General features: G+C 47.8%; 2 protein-coding genes across 5 annotated transcripts; both read left to right on the top strand.

The window, feature by feature from the left end:
* On the top strand, positions 1-3,846 carry LOC111836003 (calumenin-A-like). 4 transcript variants are annotated; one of them, XM_023796872.2, is made up of 8 exons: positions 12-62; positions 530-677; positions 896-1,134; positions 1,414-1,607; positions 1,809-1,975; positions 2,067-2,127; positions 2,296-2,495; positions 2,638-3,846. In XM_023796872.2, exons 2-8 carry the CDS (start codon positions 633-635, stop codon positions 2,740-2,742), a joined length of 1,011 nt encoding a protein of 336 aa, XP_023652640.1. In that variant the 5' UTR covers positions 12-62; positions 530-632; the 3' UTR covers positions 2,743-3,846. The 4 variants fall into 4 exon arrangements, with proteins under 4 accessions (XP_023652642.1, XP_023652640.1, XP_023652641.1 ...); XM_023796873.2 differs by having other exon boundaries at positions 62-202; XM_023796874.2 differs by lacking the exon at positions 530-677 and having other exon boundaries at positions 1-62.
* Positions 3,847-8,098: 4,252 nt separating this feature from the next.
* LOC111836017 (transportin-3-like) lies at positions 8,099-20,048 on the top strand. The gene is made up of 23 exons (XM_023796904.2): positions 8,099-8,391; positions 9,735-9,935; positions 11,258-11,331; positions 11,456-11,612; positions 11,727-11,870; positions 12,179-12,354; positions 12,582-12,729; positions 13,054-13,200; positions 13,411-13,518; positions 14,696-14,787; positions 14,905-15,044; positions 15,160-15,351; positions 16,064-16,155; positions 16,262-16,338; positions 16,457-16,517; positions 16,728-16,868; positions 16,954-17,070; positions 17,657-17,751; positions 17,843-17,999; positions 18,080-18,247; positions 18,645-18,757; positions 18,864-18,953; positions 19,377-20,048. The coding sequence occupies exons 1-22, from the start codon at positions 8,272-8,274 to the stop codon at positions 18,922-18,924; spliced, it is 2,781 nt and encodes a 926-aa protein (XP_023652672.1). The 5' UTR covers positions 8,099-8,271; the 3' UTR covers positions 18,925-18,953; positions 19,377-20,048.
* The last annotated feature ends 86 nt before the right edge of the window (positions 20,049-20,134 follow it).

Here is a 20,134-nt window from a genome sequence, read left to right as displayed (position 1 = left end):
GTGGAAGCGCAGGGCGAGATAGCTTCCGGTAGTGTTTAGGAGTCGCGGTGAGTTGAGCGCAGGTAGGGTGTTTGGAGTCTTTTACGTTCTTTTATTTGTTTGTACGACCGGCTTATTCTATAAATTTTTACTTATTTTGTTTTATGTTGTGCCTCGATTACTGGTGCGTCTATTCAATGTGTCGAAGTTTTGTGTCCGTCTGGTGAGATTTAATTTTTATTACGCTTTTTTAAAGTTTGGATTTTTCTCACTAACTAACAGAAGAACCTTTTCTTGCTTAGTTAGCTGGTGCTTTCCCTGAATAATTACCTGCCGCACTGCACGGTACCCTGATTACTTACTTTACCCTCAATACTGACACCCGCTTCGTTATAGATGCGACTTTATTATTCCGTTACTCGTATTAAGCACGAAGTGCTTATGGACCATTATTGTTTTTATTATTATTATTATTATTATTATTATTATTGTAGTATACATTAGTTGTTCACATTTAATGTCGCGGAATGTATTTCTCTCACATTTACAGTGATCTGAAAAGTTTATAGTTTTTGATGGAGACATTCCTCCATGGTGTGACATGTATCTAGCAGCAGATTGACATGAGATTCATGCTCACATGTTAGCACTGGATGCCGTGCAACTTTGGAACATTTTTTCAGGTTTTTATAAAACTGGTGAGTAGCTGGACAGCTATACTGGGGTTAGCCTCAGAGCTCTATATGTGTGTGTCTCCTAAACAGGAGAGCATGATGGGATATGTGACACCTAACACAGTCCAATGTGCCTGTACTTGTACAAATGGCAGATAAAGCTTCATTTAAGACAGTTTGTCACTGTTGAGATGGAGATTGACAGATTGAATGGCTTTTCTTTACCTTTAAACTTCCTTCAGTGGTTATCTTGCTTGAGGATGGAGTTCCGGGGACTGGTGATGTGTTTTGCGCTCTGTGTGGTGTACACCACCAGCAAGCCCACGGAGAGGAAAGACCGTGTTCATCATGACCCACAGCTGAGCGACAAGGAGCACGATGACCAGCAGAGCTTCGACTATGACCATGATGCCTTCCTGGGCCAGGAAGAGGCCAAGACCTTTGATCAGCTCACTCCAGAGGAGAGCAAGGAGAGGCTGGGGTAAGGTGGCAAATGGAGGAAGTTATTGGATTGCCTGACCAGTATTTGAACATCTGTAGAAATTTCAGTAACATGGAGCACATTGCACATTAATGGCCACCAAGCCAGGTTATCCAAAGTGCAACACCCCCCCCCCCCCCCTCGCTATGTAGAACAGACAGACAAATGGGCTTGCAACAGATAAGGTGAAATCTCTGTTAACCATTGTATAACCATGGGGAGGTCTTGTGAGTTCATCGGCTGCCTCAGCATGAATCTCACTGTGTCCATGTCTTACAGAATGATTGTGGACAAGATCGATGCCGATAAGGACGGCTTTGTCACAGAGGATGAGCTGAAGACCTGGATCAAAAAGTCTCAAAAGAGGTACATCTATGAAAATGTGGACCGCCAGTGGAAAGACTTCGACCTGAACAGTGATGCTGTGATCTCCTGGGAAGAGTACCGCAATGTCACGTATGGCAGCTACCTGGGTGAGGCGCTGTTTGACTCAGGGGGGCAAAGTACCTTCGTCACACTTAAGAAGTATTGGTTTGTGTCATATGACTGAGGCTGACTGGGTTCTTCCTGGGGGAGCAGTCTGATTGCTAGGGGTTGGGATGCTCTCATTGGTCGTTGCGTAACACTCCAGGCCAGAGTTGTCGCAAAGTGATGCGTTTCCATGCACTCAACAGATGATCCTGACCCTGAGGATGGATTCAACTACAAGCAGATGATGTCAAGAGATGAGAGGCGCTTTAAGATGGCGGATAAAGATGGAAACCACTTTGCCGATAAGGATGAGTTCACGGCGTTCCTGCATCCCGAGGAGTATGAGTACATGAAGGACATTGTTGTGCTGGTACGGCTGTTTTTTTTGTTTCACTGTTTTTCCACCCCTTTGGCCAAAGATAGGATTTTCCACTTCTGTGTTGATCCCTGTTTTTCAAAAGGAAACCATGGAGGACATCGACAAGAATGGGGATGGTTTCATTGACCTGGAGGAGTACATTGGTATGTTACTACGGGGGCATGTTGTATGGGAGTTACAAATAGAGATTTTTTTTAATTGTTCTTAATTTTACCGGAATTACATTCAATGAATGAATTTTGCCAATTTTTCCGCCTCTCTGCTTCTCATTGGCTTATCGCTCACCGGTTTCCATGGTAACCTATGTCCAGGGGACATGTACAACCATGAGGCTGACTCCAAGGAGCCAGATTGGGTGAAGACAGAGCGTGAGCAGTTTGCAGAGTTCAGAGACAAGAACAAGGATGGGAAGATGGACAAGGAGGAGACCAAAGACTGGATCTTGCCCTCGGATTACGATCACGCAGAAGCTGAAGCCAAACACCTGGTGTATGAGTCAGACACAGATAAGGTAACGCCCTTTGCAGTCCCGAGATTGTCCCCAGTTCTGTGGGGGCCAGTGCTGCTGTCAGAGTGCCTAGTTGGGCATGTGGGGCTGTTCTGAGTCCAGGTTAAATGTGAGTCTCATGGATTCTCTATCTGTTTTGTTGCAGGACGGTCTCCTAACCAAAGAGGAGATCGTACAGAAGTATGACCTGTTTGTTGGAAGTCAAGCAACTGATTTTGGAGAGGCCTTGGTGCGACATGATGAGTTTTAAATCACCTCTGACAAGAAGGGCTTTTAATGCAATTTTATATACCCTAATTTATTTTTATGACTAGCATATGTTTAATTATTTTTCTCCAGTGAGACTGTTGCAAAGACCTCCAGTATTTATCTCCTTGTTTGTTTGCTAGTTAGCTTTTTTTTTTTGGGTCCTTGGCGCATTTCAATCAAAGTCACTCACCTGTGTGGCCTGTGGCTGGGCAAGCTGCCTGTGCAGGTCGTCATGGAAACCATAAAATCCAGAGCATGAAGCAGCTCACAGCCTATATGGATCTGAGCCGGCCTGCAGTGCGAGCCTAAAGCAGCTCTGAGAAGCTAGTCGGACCTGTGCTGGCCTGCAGTGCGAGCATAAAGCAGCTCTCAGAAGCTAGTCGGACCTGTGCCGGCCTGCAGTGCGAGCCTAAAGCAGCTCTGAGAAGCCAGTCGGACCTGTGCCGGCCTGCAGTGCGAGCATAAAGCAGCTCTGAGAAGCTAGTCGGACCTGTGCCGGCCTGCAGTGCCAGCATAAAGCAGCTCTGAGAAGCCAGTCGGACCTGTGCCGGCCTGCAGTGCGAGCATAAAGCAGCTCTGAGAAGCTAGTCGGACCTGTGCCGGCCTGCAGTGCGAGCCTAAAGCAGCTCTGAGAAGCTAGTCGGACCTGTGCCGGCCTGCAGTGCGAGCATAAAGCAGCTCTCAGAAGCTAGTCGGACCTGTGCCGGCCTGCAGTGCGAGCCTAAAGCAGCTCTGAGAAGCCAGTCGGACCTGTGCCGGCCTGCAGTGCCAGCATAAAGCATCTCTGAGAAGCTAGTCGGACCTGTGCTGGCCTGCATTGCAGCTGCCTGGTGGTGTGAGCCTACCTGCGTCTGCTGCTCTGAACCCAATTCTGCTACACTTTGCTTGCATTGAGACATCTCACTATTTTGTAATCGTTTAACAAACAATTTGCTCACACTACATAAAGTACACCGACACTCCTGTCGCAGATCAGCCGTTACTGTGTTTGCTCCTGTTTGTTGTTCTCACTTTGTTTTTACTGTAAATACATAAGAAGCACTATTTGTAAACCAGTATACTATGACTTTCTGGATTTTTCACAATAAAATGATTTACAAAGAAAGCATCATCTACTCTGGTAATGGAGCTGCCATTTAAAGTGCCTTATATTGGACAAACATCTCAGCACTGTACATATGTACAGATCCTTTGGGATTTCAGCCCTCAGAGCAGGTTCTTGGTACTGTGGAGTAATTAGAATCCACTGATTTTTTTTTTTTTTTGTTTATTCATCCTGTTCAAAATGTATTGTTGATTGGGGGGAAAACACTTCAATACTATATAAAAACACCTCAAATTTTGTTAATGGGCTTCACAGCATCACAGATAATAATAATAATAATAATTGCTAGGAAGTGTCCTCTGTTGGCTTTGTTTCCAAAGCGGTCAATCTGTGTGAAGTTGACCCGTCATATGTTTCAGATTTTTACCAAACCGGTCTCAATCATTTGTGCTGTGTTTGTGCTGTTAAAAGTTTGTCCTGCTTTATTTTCTGAGATGTGTTTATGGCTGACAAGAAGCAAGGCAGCATTTTTCCAAACACGGCGCTTATCAGCCCTTAAAAGGACTCAACAACAACAACAGCAAGTCTCATCGTATGCAAGAACACCAATATCCCAATACGACTCTACACCAGAGGTCCGGCGGCAGCTACCAGTGCGCCCTTTCTGGTAGCCTTGGAAGCTGCTTGCCAGTGAGTGCTGAGCAGCTGGGAACCACTGGCAAAGCCAGACTGCTGACAGAAGCTAGGGGACCCAGGTTACTAGCGGGCGTTGGCGTGCTAGTCCACCCAGGTGCTGACCCTTGACCTTGTGCGGCTTGATGAGGATCTGCTGCTGATCGCTGTGCTGTTTCCCCCTGCTAGCCCTTCAACTCCACAGACCAGGTTGCCTTGCTCAGCCGTTTCTAGTCCAGCCTGCTTCTTCTAGTAGTTGCGCTCAAGCTCCCAGCTGGCCAGCTCCTCGTGCCACCTCTACTGCTGCCTCTGACAGTCGCGCTTGCAGCTGAGCGCACACCGTGCCTTCTTGCAGCTGGCATGCTGAGAGCCCTCTCTGCCTGGGGAGTTTATGGAGCCGCCAGGAGCTCCCACACTCCTCGGCCATCAACATCGTCTTGGCCGGAGTTCCAGGAGGCTAGCAGGGGAATCTGAAAGCTACCTTGACAATTCAAACGGCGGAGCCGCTGTCAATCAGGACAGGAAGGGGCTCTTCCAAAAGAACATTTGTAAAGTCAGTCACTGATGTTGGACGTGAAGGCCTGGTTCGCAATCTGCATTCTAGTTCATCTTAAAGGTGTTCAATGGGGTTGAGATCAGGGCTCTGTGTGGGCCAGTCAAGTTTTTGCACACCAATCTCACCCAACTATGTATTTACAATCATCACCTGATATCAGTTAAATCTCGGGTTATATGGGGCTAAATCACACACTTTAAGTTAATAAAAAATAATTAACTTTATAGCCACTCAATTTTCTGCATAATAAAAACAACCAAGAAAGTCATAGTTGCAGTTTGGGTGTACCAGAACGCCACTCTGAGAAGGTGACGCCGTCCTGGAAGCAGAGAAGCTTCCAAATATATGCAAATAACACATTGCTTGACCCTCCCCTCCAAACCCCTCCCCCTTCCATGCTAAAACAGAGACAGTAACTTAAGCGCTGGCATCAAAATAAAGACAAAGCGAATGAGAGGCTAACTTGACAGTGGTGACTATTATGTCTCAGCACTAAAGCAGCACAAATGCACAAATTTTTTTGGTAAGATGCATTTTAAGAGCTGGAAACCTTAGCTATTAAACAATGGGCCAACCTGCCAGTGACTCATTTTTTTCTTAAATAGCATTTTTTGCAGCTGAGAGCTTGAATTTTGTCAACTCCATCAGGCATTTATTACATTTGTAATTTAGTTTACAATATAAAACATGAAGGAAAACTGTTGTTTTTTGGTTGTATTAAATACAAGATGCACTAATTGGCTGTATCATAAGAAAGTGTGATATCTTTTTATTTAAGAAATAAATACCATTATAATGTTTGTTATAAACAACATATAATTTACAACACAAAGAACATGCATTAGGTGTACCATTGAAACTGTTTATTAACATAAACTCATTTCATAAATCATTCTGAATAAATATTTAGTGGTTATAACAGAAAAAATCCGTCTGTCGGAGGTGACCGTATACGACAGATATGCAGACCACCATAGACGCCAGTCTATTGGCAGTCATTGCTGTAGATATGTCCTCAGGGTCTGGCGGTAGACCTTCTTCAATTTCCATCATAAGTTGTGCAGAACGTCTCTGGCTATTCATGATGCTTTGCTCAGTGCTTAAAGCAAAACAAACTGGACTGAAACAGTGACACATTCTTGGTTCACTGCAGAAACACAGTGATTCTGTGTACCAGAGTATATTTTCATCTGGGATGACCTGGTGAATCTTTCTGCTTGCAGGGAATGGTTTCAGGGTGAGAGGAAGGGCTTTGTTGAGCTGGAATTTTGTGTTCATCAGTGAGATAGAAAATTACATTGTTAATACTGTTGGGAACTGCTTGGAATTGACAATGTCACTTAATGACATGACTGTGACTCTCCAAGGAACACATTTGGATGTGTGTGCTGCTTCCATCCCTCTGTAAGTAGGACGAGGGTCGTTAGACCACAGATGGTGTGTCACTCGCTCACAGGATTCCTTTAACAAATGCCTCTTTATCTGTAGTAAGAGCCCACCCTGTCTGGAAGAACGAAGAAAAGTATTTAAAACATTTAACATTTAAGCTTTATTCACGTATACTAGCCTGAGTCATATGATGAAAGCAAAAGGTAGAAACTTACACAGAACAGTCAATAAAAACATTAATCATGTGTTCTGAGAGGGTGTCTGAATGGATTTAAGGGGACATCTTGATATAGATATTAAAGTATTATGCATGAAAACAATAATCATGAAAAACTGCTGCCTCAGCATTATGCAAGTGAAAGTCAAAGTACCTTTTATTGTCGACTTCAGATATATGGGTTGTAGACTGGGGTCATGGCCGTACACACCACTGAGGGCCCGATCGAGGTGGAGGTTTTCGTCAAAGTCGGGAAATGCCTTATAAATGGCTCTACTTCAGTTCGGCAAAGATTACGAAGTAACTAACGCAAAAAATACCATATTCGACTTAAGCGTCTGATGACTCTGAAGCACCTTATCGCGTTGTCACTACAAAAAAATCGCTACGTTACTCCATGGGTTCGTTGCCAAGGCTACCACAATAAACAATAATCTTTCCGGGAGCCACGTGACTGGGTTTGTTTAGCGCCATTACTTAAAGGAATAAGTGGCCTGAGTTCGTCGCACACTTCGGTCTAGTGGATTTCTTGCAGTAAACACTCAAAATCAGTAGATTAAATATTTCCGATTTTTACACCGCGGGCGAACTGCTTTTTAAAATGTTAAAAAAAGATAGCAATAAGGTTGATTTTATTCAGTCCAACTTTAGCTAAGAATATTGTTTTGGTTTTCATTGATGCATCAATAAGCACTAATACAACTGAGAAATCGTCAAAGGAAGTGCCGGTACGGATTGTCCAGGATTGCAGGGTGTCCCAGTGCTGTTCACTGCAATCAAAAACGAACCTGATCTAACGCAATTGTTATAATTACCAAATAGATTTCGTTCTTTGGTGATTAACGTGGGAACTGGGGGTTAAATTTAATGACAAGACAAACTAACTAAACAAACTAAAGAAGTCTAACTGTGGAGTAATAATACACTGTGTTGCTTATTTATTAGATACAGCTATAATTTTCTGCTCGTGTAACATACATCCATTTCAGGGATTCGTGATCAGAGATACCATTTTGCCCACTGCGGGAGGAAATTCTCCCCCCTATTGAAATCTTGACATTACAAATAAATCAATTGTTAAATGTCATAACATTAAAGAAACAGACATTTCCAAAATATCGCACGAGTATTTTAGCCTTTTTATATTCCATGGTGGTGGTCAGCGGTGGTAGGGGTAGTTGCGGGTGTTATATTGGACCTCAGTAGTACTGTATTTCTAAAAGTCTGTGTCCGGCCCTGACTCAGGTAAAATATCGTTTTTGTTGGTCATAGTGCAAATGAAAAGTAATGAATAGCATATAAATATCGAGACGTATAAACATGATATAAACATCACATTTTAAGACGTGTAAATGATAATACACATATTTATGCATACTCACATGTGCATATATATATACATGGACATCATATATATGCTTTATGTTTCACACTTCATATTCTTTTACATTTTTAAGTCCCAACTATCCTTCCTCTGATTTCCACACGGGGGCGCTTATCGGACACACGGCAAACCTGTCCGTCTGACATGGCGCTCCGAGAAGCGCACCGTCCACCTAAATAAATATTAACTGGCGGACTGCTTACACTTTTTTGCACAGTAATCGGAGATATTTTACTTGAACTAGTTTCCCTGAAACATAAAGGTGCCATGGAGGGCAACAAGCCATCCCTTGCGCTGGTTTACCGGGCCGTCCAGGCGCTGTACCATGACCCGGATCCTGCCGGCAAAGAGCAAGCCTCCGTGTGGCTCGGGGAGCTGCAGAGATCGGTAAGTGGAGTACTAAAGTTCGAGGCTTCGGCGCGGCCTACCAGGAAGCTTCCGGGTGGGCTGTGACCGGGCGGAATCCGTCTATGGATATTCTGGGTGCGTCGCACGCAGTGGTCGGGCAGACATGAAACTGCAAGCAGTGGTATTGGGAAAGCAGGTTTAGGAGAAGTATATTGAGAGACATACTGAGTGTGGCTGAATGTGTAGAGAGGCGCCTGCCCTTGCATATCCGCTTCGTATTGCCTTTTCCTGGTCTAGTTATATTCTGTATAACTTCCAAGTGGACTGAATGACAGGGCAAACCGGGCTGGACTTGGCTGGGGGGCGCTCCGCAGCCAGTGCGGTCGCGTTTTGTTACTTGGTATGGTCATGATCTTCGTGTGACATAACTGTCGCCTGGGTTCGCATATAGTGACTTGTTCATGGTCACAGTTATGGTTAGTGTCTTGGTTATTTGAGCGTTATTTAAGTGCACTGTCATGCACTCCTGCACTTTTTATACATTATCATCATCTTTATCATCATTTATCAGCCACACATGCATATTGTATATATCCGCTGCACTGTATGTGGCCACTGTCCTGTCCTGACTGTGTATGTATGAGAGCCGGAGACAGACTCCCCGTGTCTGAACATACTTGGCCAATAAAGCTGATACTGATTTGCTCGTGTGACTGCATCAGCAGCTTCCCCTACCACACCCCGGACAGCTGCCGGTGTCTGTTTTTAAAAAGGAGAGTATAAGCAGAAGTGGAGGTTTTTTAGCTGAGAGAGAGAATGAGGCATGTCTCATGCCTTGAGTCCTGCTGTTTGACAGGTATAGAGTTAATGCATTAAGGTGACTGTGGTGCTCAGTCTGATTTTGCTGAAGGTCCAGTGATGGTGTCAGACCTGTAGACAGAATCCTCAGCTGCTCCTTGGGGCAGCCAGCAGACCCTGTGGGGGCCAGGGTCAGCTGGGGGTGCTGGCTGCGGAGATGGGCTGTCCCTGCTATATATTAGGGTTTAACGCTCCTGACAACGTAGCTGTGTAAGTGGTAATTTGGTAATAAATGAGAGAGGCTAGTTATTTGGTGGACTACAGATTTTCTAGATTTCATTATAACATGGGTTATAGTCAAATTCTTCCCACATTGGAACAGTGATCTTCAACACAGGAACAAGTTATTTCCTGATGTGGACAAAAAGCGCTGACTCTGTACAGATGGCTCCTTCGTATCCCTTATGCATTAAAAAGCTTGTGATATTTGTGTTTACTGAGAGGTGCTGATTGGCGCTGTCTCCACAGTGAGTTGGTCTGCTGTCTTCCCTGCTGTGGTGACACATGTCCCATCTCTCTTGTAGATGTACGCCTGGGAGATCGCTGACCAGCTTCTGCAGCTGCAGCAGGACGTGGAGTCCTGTTACTTTGCCGCCCAGACCATGAAGATGAAAATACAGACCTCATTCTATGAACTTCCAGCCGAAACCTACACAGCCCTTCGGGACTCGCTGCTGTCTCATATACAGAACCTCAAAGACCTCTCCCCCATCATCGTCACTCAGGTCAGTATGTGTGCGTGAGTCAGGAATCTTGATTTATAGAAACAGTGATGGGGTTCAGACCCGCTTGGCTTATGTTCACCTTTCCACTGCACCAGGTACCATACTTTTGCTACTAAAAATTTGGTACTTTCCCTTTTCCATTGATTTCCAGTCAGGTACCACTGTCAAAAGTACCAAACCAGCTAGGGCACTTTTTTTGGTACTTCGGTACTTTGGGGTGGGGTTTGCAAACGTGTTTAATGATGAGTGTTTCTGCAAATAACCTTCCTGGCAAACACAAAATACGTCTGCAGTCCTGAAAAAGTCTAGTTACAGACTCCGAGGTAAACCGAAGTAAAAAAAGAAAAGTAATAATACTGGATGCGTGGACAAATGAAGAGACCAAAGCTTTAATTGTGATCTGGTCAGAATAACATATTCAACAAGATGTGGCGTAACAAGAAATAAAAAAGTATCTGCTACAATATACTAGGGCTGCAATACATTTCTCACAAAGTCATCCAGAAATGATTTTAATAGCAAAAATTAAAATGAGCTCATGCTGAAGCAGCGGCAGTACCACTGACACACTCTAGTGACATGGGACCAGCAGTGTGCCCATACTGCCAACTCTGTTTGTTGTCCGTTTGTTCTGATATTATAATCATGGCGATACAGTCACATGACCTTTCATTTCGTTTCCACCACTCCATCTGGGTGCTTCACTTTTTTTGTCACTGAGTGTAGGCCTACTTTTAAAATTTCTTGTCATGCCATCCTGATCTTTTTTTGTATCTGTTCTTCTGACCAGTTCGCTATTAATTTCTTTTTACTTAATTTATCATTGTTTTCTGAGTTTGTGACTGTTTTCATGGTGGCATTTATATTATGTTTCTGCCGCATCTTTTTTCCATAACCAGTCGAGAAAGAAAGCATTTCAACTGCCACTTCAAAGTATAGAATTACCAAAGAAGTACCCCAGCTGGTTTGGCGCTTTTGGTACTGGTACTCGATCGGAAGTCAATGGAAAAGCAAAAATACCAAAAGCATGGCACTTGGTGCAGTGGAAAAGGGCCCTTAGCTCCACCATGGGTGCAGCACAGATATTTCTGTGCTAGCCCTGCATCCTTGTGTGTTTCCAAAAGTGGGAGCATAATTAGGCAATACTAGATGATATTTTATTAAGGTAGCACCCAATCAATGCTAGTAATACATTTACAGCCAAATGCAGTGAGAAGTCTTGACCAATAGAGTTGAATGCCATGTACTTGTGCATGGCATGGTGTGTCTTTCAGTCTCTTTGGAAGCATCTGCCTGTTCCTGATGCTCCTGTTCTCTCCCAGCTTGCTCTAGCCATCGCAGATTTAGCCCTTCAGATGACTTCTTGGAAGGGCTGTGTCCAGACTCTCATCGAGAAGTAAGGATGTTCACCGTGTTGTTATTGAGTACTTAACCCTTTGTCGTTTTCTGTGATGGCACACGGTATCTCCTAACCTTACCAGGATCACTCTGCACTTCCTTATCCCCCTGTCCTCCCACAGGTACAGCAGCGATATCTCCTCCATGCCCTTCCTGATGGAGATCCTGACCGTGCTGCCCGAGGAGGTACACAGCCGCTCCCTGCGCATCGGAACCAATCGTCGGACGGAGATCATCGAGGATTTGAGGCTCTATTCCAACTCTGTCGTCACTCTGCTGGTGCGAATTGAGTGTCCCTCCCAGTGTCCTACCTCCTGGCCTCTCAGTAGACCTTAATTTGGGGACATTTACCCTGACTTCCTGCCACCGGCTCCCTGCTCCCTTCCTCCTCAGGTATCATGCATCGAGAAGACCGGCAACAACGAGAAGATGTTGATGAAGGTCTTCCGGTGCCTGAGCAGCTGGTTTAACCTGGGCGTCCTGGACCACAACTTCATGGCCAGCAACCAGCTCCTCGTCATCCTCTTCCAAGTGCTGGTGGGTGTCGCCCGGATCTGTGGCCTGTGCTCTTTATTCTCTTTGAGAAACCCTTGCGTGTTCATGCTCACAACGCTCACCTCCAGGGGCATCACAGATGGTCTCTTCAGTGCTCATAAACTATCTGTTAAACATACATTGAAAATTAAGGTCTCTTTGCCATTTGTACAAGTATGGGTACAAGTACAGTGGAGTGCATTAGTTTTCTTGTATCCCATCTTTCTGTCCTTTTCAAGACGCACACGCAGATATAGAAGACAGTGATACCCGAGGGATATGCGTGACTCTTGCCATCTTGTTCCTTGCAGCAGCGGGATGAGACGACCACCAATCTGCATGAGGCAGCCTCAGACTGTGTATGCGCGGCGCTGTACGCCATCGAGAATGTGGACAGCAACTTGCCGCTTGCCCTGCAGCTCTTTCAGGGCGTGCTCACGCTGGAAACAGCCTACCACATGTCCGTGGCCCGTGAGGACCTAGACAAGTGAGCTTTCCTTCCCTCCCTCCGCAATCGCGCCCGCATCCCACTGATCCCACCGTCCATAACCATGGAAACGGGGCGCCTCAGTACCTTTCAGTCTGTGGTTCCCAACCAAATTGTACAATGTACACTGGTCCGTGGACATCAAAAAATTGGGAACCCCTAGCGTGCGAAATGTAAATGAACACAGCTGCGGTGGCCGTGGTGACACGAGCACTTCTCACCCACAGGGTACTTAATTACTGTCGCATCTTCACGGAGCTGTGTGAGACCTTCCTGGAGGCGATGGTACGCAGCCCAGGCAGCCCAGGACAGGGCATGGGGGACCTCCGCTCCCTGGAGCTGCTTCTCATCTGCACGGGACACCCCCAGTACGAGGTGAGACCTCCTTTAGAATTCCTGTTGGGGCCAAAGGAGCGTGACCGTCGACCCATAGAGAGGTTCCCTGGCCAATGAACTGTCTCTTAAGAACATAAGAACTATACAAACGAGAGGGGGCCATTCGGCCCATCAAGCTTGCTTGGGGAGAACTTAACTAATAGCTCAGAGTTGTTAATATCTTATCTAGCTCTGATTTAAAGGAACCCAAGGATTCAGCTTGCACTATATTATCAGGAAGACTATTCCATACTCTAACTACACGCTGTGTAAAGAAGTGCTTCCTTAAATCTAGTTTTCCCGCTAATTTCCTCTTGATGTCAGGTGGTGGAGATCTCCTTTAACTTCTGGTACCGCTTGGGCGAGCACCTGTACAAGACCAATGATGTCATGCTGCATGGAATCTTCCGGCCCTACATCCAGAGGCTGCTGCACGGGCTGGCCCATCACTGCCAGCTGGACCCCGACCATGTGAGGCTCCTTGTCAGCTCCTGCTCTTCCTCGGCACCTGCTCTGGATCGCGCCGAAGGATCTGTGGTCTTGTTTGTTGTGTACATTTCTGTTCTGGCCACCGTTATAATCTGGTCTGTTAATCATCAGGTGTGATGACCAAGATCCTACTTTTCATTTTGCCGTGATGTCACAAACACACACCATTTAATTTTATGCCTGTGTTTACAGGAGGGGATCCCTGAAGTTACCGATGATTTTGGGGAGTTTCGGATGAGAGTGTCAGATTTGGTGAAGGACATTGTTTTCCTGGTTGGGTCTGTGGAGTGTTTTTCCCAGGTATGTCACATGGTCCCGGATGTGCTGTGTGTGCAGGACAAAGTGCGGTGTGGTCTAGATCCATAGCAGAGTGTAGCTGTGTATCATGGCCTTGGCCTACAGTAGAGTGTAGCTGCGTATCATGGCCTTGGCCTACAGTAGAGTGTAGCTGTGTATCATGGCCTTGGCCTACAGTAGAGTGTAGCTGCGTATCATGGCCTTGGCCTACAGTAGAGTGTAGCTGTGTATCATGGCCTTGGCCTACAGTAGAGTGTAGCTGCGTATCATGACCTTGGCCTACAGTAGAGTGTAGCTGCGTATCATGGCCTTGGCCTACAGTAGAGTGTAGCTGTGTATCATGGCCTTGGCCTACAGTAGAGTGTAGCTGTGTATCATGGCCTTGGCCTACAGTAGAGTGTAGCTGCGTATCATGGCCTTGGCCTACAGTAGAGTGTAGCTGTGTATCATGGCCTTGGCCTACAGTAGAGTGTAGCTGTGTATCATGGCCTTGGCCTACAGTAGAGTGTAGCTGTGTATCATGGCCTTGGCCTACAGTAGAGTGTAGCTGCGTATCATGGCCTTGGCCTACAGTAGAGTGTAGCTGCGTATCATGGCCTTGGCCTACAGTAGAGTGTAGCTGTGTATCATGGCCTTGGCCTACAGTAGAGTGTAGCTGTGTATCATGGCCTTGGCCTACAGTAGAGTGTAGCTGTGTATCATGGCCTTGGCCTACAGTAGAGTGTAGCTGTGTATCATGGCCTTGGCCTACAGTAGAGTGTAGCTGTGTATCATGGCCTTGGCCTACAGTAGAGTGTAGCTGTGTATCATGGCCTTGGCCTACAGTAGAGTGTAGCTGTGTATCATGGCCTTGGCCTACAGTAGAGTGTAGCTGTGTATCATGGCCTTGGCCTACAGTAGAGTGTAGCTGTGTATCATGACCTTGGCCTACAGTAGAGTGTAGCTGTGTAGCATGGCCTTGGCCTACAGTAGAGTGTAGCTGTGTATCATGACCTTGGCCTACAGTAGAGTGTAGCTGCGTATCATGACCTTGGCCTACAGTGTTGCGTAGTGTAGTGTAGAGCAGTCTTCAGCCAAGAATAAAGTATAGCAATATCCTTCAGAGTCAAGCACAGGCTGAAGATGGAGCTCTACTTGGTCTGTCAGCTACTCACCCAGCTGGGACGCCTCTCTCCTACAGCTGTATGCCACCCTGAAAGAGGGGAACCCCCCCTGGGAGGTGACGGAGGCTGTGCTCTTCATTATGGCCGCCATCGCCAGGAGTGTCAGTCCGTGAGTGTGAAAGTGCACCCCCTGTCTGCAAGGAGTGTAGCACCCGCTGCTCATCCTGTCATGTAGAGGAAAGGCGTGTTGATGTGTGTGACGCGTCAACCCCTCTCCCCTGGGCAGCGAGAACAATCCAACCCTGCTGGAGGTCCTGGAGCAGGTGGTGCTGCTGCCCCAGACCATCCACATTGCTGTGCGCTACACCAGCATCGACCTGGTGGGGGAGATGGGTGAAGTGATTGACCATAACCCCCGCTTCTTAGGTGTGTGCTGGATAGGGAACGTGGACTTGCTGCCTTTCATAATGTCCCCTGCCTGGCGGGTGGGGAATAGACATGCACTTTGGGCTCCTCTAACCGTGTGTGTGTGTGGGAACAGATCCTGTGCTGAATTACCTCATGAAGGGATTACGGGAGAAGGCCCTGTCTTCAGTCTCGGCCAAAGCCATCCACAACATGTGCTCTGCATGCCGGGACCTCATGATCCAGCACTTCCAGACCCTGCTGGACATTGCCCATGCCCTCGACTCCTTCTTCCTGTCCTCAGAAGCTGCTGTTGGCCTCCTCAAAGGTACTTCCCGGTAGCAGGATGGGGATAAGGCATGACAGCCTCGTTTCTTAACAGTCCGGCCCTGACTTGGGATGCTTCGGTGCTAAGTCACGCATCTTACACGCTCATATACAAACTACTGTGGAGGTGTTTGGAGTGATAGCTTGATGACTGGTTGACCACAAACGCCAGCACTAATTTGGAAGTTATCCAGAAGTGCAAAGAAAGATAGAAGTAGTGGAGCAAAAACTGAGCAGATGTCATTTAGGTACAAAAATAATTCCATGTAATGCATCAATTAATACAGTTTTTTTTTTTGCTTGCTCCATATTTCTGCATCAGAAAATTTTAGCAATAACCAGTGTACTTTTGTCTAATATCAACCGGTGTTTGTGGTGAAACGTATCAGCGCTTAGCGGTATAACGTTACGTGATATGGAGTGACTCACGTCCAAGATATTTCTGTTAAGCTTAAATCAGAGGCAGTTCTTGTTTAGAGTTTTATAACTGTTAAGCAGTATACAGTGAGGGAAATAATTATCAGATAGACCTACATTCATGGCAAAAGCTATCTGCTTCTGTGGCATGGAATCATAATTAACTCATTTGATCTGTTTCCTTTGTCATTGTGTGATGTTGCAGGTCTTGTGACCTCGCTGTATCAGTGAACATGTCCCCTTCAGGTGGATGGTCATGCTGTCCATCTGAAAGCCATTTTCTGCTTGTCTTGCAGGAACAGCCTTTGTTTTAGCTAGGCTTCCACTGGAGAAGATAGCCAAATGCATGAGTGACCTGTGTTCATTGCAGGTCATGGTCCTCAAAAAGGTCAGTGCTCCTTTTTGTCATGGTGGGTTTAACCCTTATGCTGAGCTGCTCATTCTTGGGGGCAGGATGCCAAGGTCTGCCTGCTCATCTCTCTTTGTTACCCCAGCTGCTTGCTCAGCAGACCAGCAATGGTAAATCTGCTGACCCCACGGTTTGGCTGGACAGGTTAGCGGTGATCTTCAGGTATGTCCTTACCGCTCTTTGTTTGCAGGCTAGCTTGTACATTTTTGGTGGCTAAATTGTTGTCCAGAGTCTATTTTACATTTATTTTTTTCCTTCCTTGAATGTCTTGCTTTTCCAGACACACAAATCCCATAGTAGAGAATGGGCAGACACATCCCTGTCAAAAAGTCATTCAAGAAGTAAGCCTTTTTTTACTCCTGTATAGCACAACATTGAGTCAGAGTGGTCGCTTAGCATAGCTAGCCTGGTCAGGCTTTAGCCCACAGTACAAAGTAGCAGCGTAGCGTGGCCTTGGCCCGCAGTACAGTGTAGCAGTGCAGTGTGGCCAGTGACCAGTGATGTGGCCAGCATACAGGACTGGTAATGCTAACCATCTGTACTTTCCTCAGATCTGGCCCGTGCTGTCAGAGACTCTGAACAAGTACCAGGCTGACAATCGCGTTGTGGAGCGGTGCTGCCGCTGTCTGCGATTCGCAGTGCGCTGCGTGGGCAAGGGCTCTGCCTCACTGCTGCAACCGCTGGTCACGCAGGTAGGGCCGCCGCTGTCCTTCCATCTGAGCCTTAGCCCTGAGCACACACAGCACAGTGAGCGCCTCCTTTAATGTCCCCTCATAGATGGTCGGCGTGTATCAGCAGTATCCCCACTCCTGTTTCCTCTACCTGGGCAGCATCCTGGTAGATGAGTATGGCATGGAGGATGGTTGTCGCCAGGGCCTGCTGGACATGTTACAGGTAGCTGGGGTGTGTGGGGTCACAAACCCAGGGCCTGCTGGACATGTGACGGGTAGCTGGGGTGAGTGGGGTCACAAACCCATGGCCTGCAGGACATGTTACAGGTAGCTGGGGTGAGTGGGGTCACAAACCCATGGCCTGCAGGACATGTTACAGGTAGCTGGGGTGAGTGGGGTCACAAACCCAGGGCCTGCTGGACATGTGACGGGTAGCTGGGGTGAGTGGGGTCACAAACCCATGGCCTGCAGGACATGTTACAGGTAGCTGGGGTGAGTGGGGTCACAAACCCAGGACCTGCTGGACATGTTACAGGTAGCTGGGGTGAGTGGGGTCACAAACCCATGGCCTGCAGGACATGTTACAGGTAGCTGGGGTGAGTGGGGTCACAAACCCAGGACCTGCTGGACATGTTACAGGTAGCTGGGGTGAGTGGGGTCACAAACCCATGGCCTGCTGGACATGTGACGGGTAGCTGGGGTATGTGGGGTCAGGCCCTGTGTTGTGTATGGGGTCACGTGTACTGGGCCATTGGTCTTGGGGGGGGAGGGGAGCAGTGTAATTAATCTCCAGGCTGTCCCACCTGCAGGCATTATGTGTGCCGACTTTCCAGCTACTAGAACAGCCCAATGGCCTCCGGAATCACCCAGACACTGTGGACGACCTTTTCCGGCTGGTGACGAGGTGTGTGGCCCCCAGCCCCTAGCCCCCCCCAGCATTATGCAGAGGCTGTGTGGTGTGCTCAGGTGCTCAGTCCCACTGGTACCCCCCCCAGGTTTATCCAGAGGAGTCCCGTCACTTTGATGAACAGCCTGGTCATCGTCCACATCATCCAGTGCGCTATCGCCGCTTTCACACTGGACCACCGTGATGCCAACTGCAGCGTCATGAAGTTCATTAGGGACCTCATTCACTCGGGCGTCGCCCGTGACGTGAGTGGCCCGCCCCGCCCCGGGTCGTCCGAGGCTGTGAGCCACAGTCGGCGTAACCCCTTGACTCCTGTCCTCCCCAGCGCGAGGAGGACTGCCACGTTAGGAAGGAGTTCATCTCGCAGGCCTTGGCACAACACGGCCAGCAGCTGGTCACGCAGCTTCTGCACTCCTGCTGCTTCTGCCTGCCCTCCTACACCCTGCCGGACGTCGCCGAGGTCTACTTTGAGATGATGCTGTTTGAGCGGCCGGTCAGTCAGCTTCCCTTCGGAGGGGGGGGCACTCGGAGAAGCCAGTGGGCACTCGGTGTCTGTCCACACAACCTGCCAGGAGGCTTCAGTGTTCAGCTCACTGCCGGCTTAAAAGTGGCACCATTTTGAGATTTAATTCCCAGTCACAAATTTTGGATTCGTCTCTGTCCTGCTAGATCTAACTTATCCACTGCAGGCCATGACAGGGAAGCATATCTGTGGAACTGAAGCCTACTTAAATGTGGTTTGAAGCTGTGCAGAGATGCACGCGAGGTCAGTGCGGTTATTTGAGGTGATGAACGAGCAGATTTACAGCAGTGCCGGTTCTGTAGCCCTACAAGTTCCGTTCTGCCGTGTTTTGCTGTGGTGTGTGACTCGCGTCACGTGACGTTTGCAGGCATTCTGCCGCTGGCTGGAGAACACACTGAAAGGACTCCCCAAGGAGACTGCAGGGGGCGTTGTGACTGTCACGCACAAGCAGTTGACGGACTTCCACAAGCAGGTCACCAGGTCCGAGCCCCGGGTCAGCCCGAGCCACACTGTTCCTCAATGACATTCGTCGCCTATGTCTTGGCTTTACATTTGAGTGATGCTGGCTCATTTTGTCCTATTGTAGCGCTGAAGAATGCAAGCAAGTTTGCTGGGCCATCAGAGACTTCACCCGGCTGTACCGGTAGCCACATCCCCTGTTCTGCCAGAACACCAGGTGAGGCGACTAAGCTGGGCAGAGCCTCGGCCCTCTGATAGGAGCAGGGGGCACGGGGCCAGGTGACCTGGGTTCCAGGTTTGAGCTTGTAGGTAGGCCCCACTTCATTCAGCTTTGTGTAGGGGGGCAATGTGTGAGTCAGGGGGTTAGAACACTGTGCCTGTGATCGGAAGGTCGCCGGTTCAAGTCCCTGAGCAAGTCCCTTAACCCCCAATTGGTCCAGGGACTGACTGACCCGCTCTCTCTAAACTGAACGTTGTTTTGGAAAAAAGCACTTGCAAAATATAATGTAACGTAATGAAAGTAGCATTTTGGGCTAGTGACAGGACACTGAGCGGCCTGGTCATTTTAGGGTTCTGTTTATGTGATTTTTACAGCAAAAATGTTTCAATACTTAATTTTCACCCTGTGCCCAAATTTCAGGACAATCTTTTGTTGGCGACATTGAGATGAGAGCAGTGAAGCAGAAGAGTACCAATGAAATGGGGGGAGGACGTGCATCAGCCCTGCGGGGCCACGCCAGTAGGATGCCCCCAGGGCCCCAGCTGGGGGAATCACCGCAAGGGGCACCGTGCTTTTCCTGGGGGGGGCCGCATACGAGAATTCCGACCGTGACGATGCCAATAAGTCTGCATCCAGCCAGCCGAGGACGTAACGGGACTGAACGTGGATGTGCCTGGTAGGAGAATCTGTAAGAGGTGTCTGACGTGTGGGGGGAAGGTGAACGAGCGGCTTTAGTTTGCCGTCTGTACCATAGAAATTCAACACACAGCAAACAGCAGCCCCAGCCTCGAGGACAGAGGCGGGGGTGTGGAGACAGAGGCAGGGGTGTGGAGACAGAGGCAGGGGTGTGGAGACCGAGGTCTGCAGGTTAGGCCCCTTACAGCCATGGATGGACTTTTACAGTTTTGATTGCCAGGCTAAACTGTAACTATCAAGTGAACTCTGGCGTGGTTTATTTTTATTTAGTTTGTTTTTTTTCTCCTCTTAAAATCATGAAGCGGGTAGCTGACAAAAGACCGAGGGGGTGTTCTAACATTCTGCTCCATCTGATGTAGCCACCTCATGAACAATAAAGCTGAAATGAGGACATAACAGTTCCGGGTGTTCTTTGGCTTGTACATCTCCGGCGGGCGGCTGTGTGCTGTCGAGCTGTAGATGGACCTCCGCCGCCTGCATGG

Source organism: Paramormyrops kingsleyae, chromosome 3, assembly GCF_048594095.1.
Source record: "Paramormyrops kingsleyae isolate MSU_618 chromosome 3, PKINGS_0.4, whole genome shotgun sequence".
Lineage (NCBI taxonomy): Eukaryota > Metazoa > Chordata > Actinopteri > Osteoglossiformes > Mormyridae > Paramormyrops > Paramormyrops kingsleyae.
The sequence above is the reverse complement of the archived record's forward strand: the minus strand, read 5'-3'. Positions and strand labels throughout refer to the sequence as shown.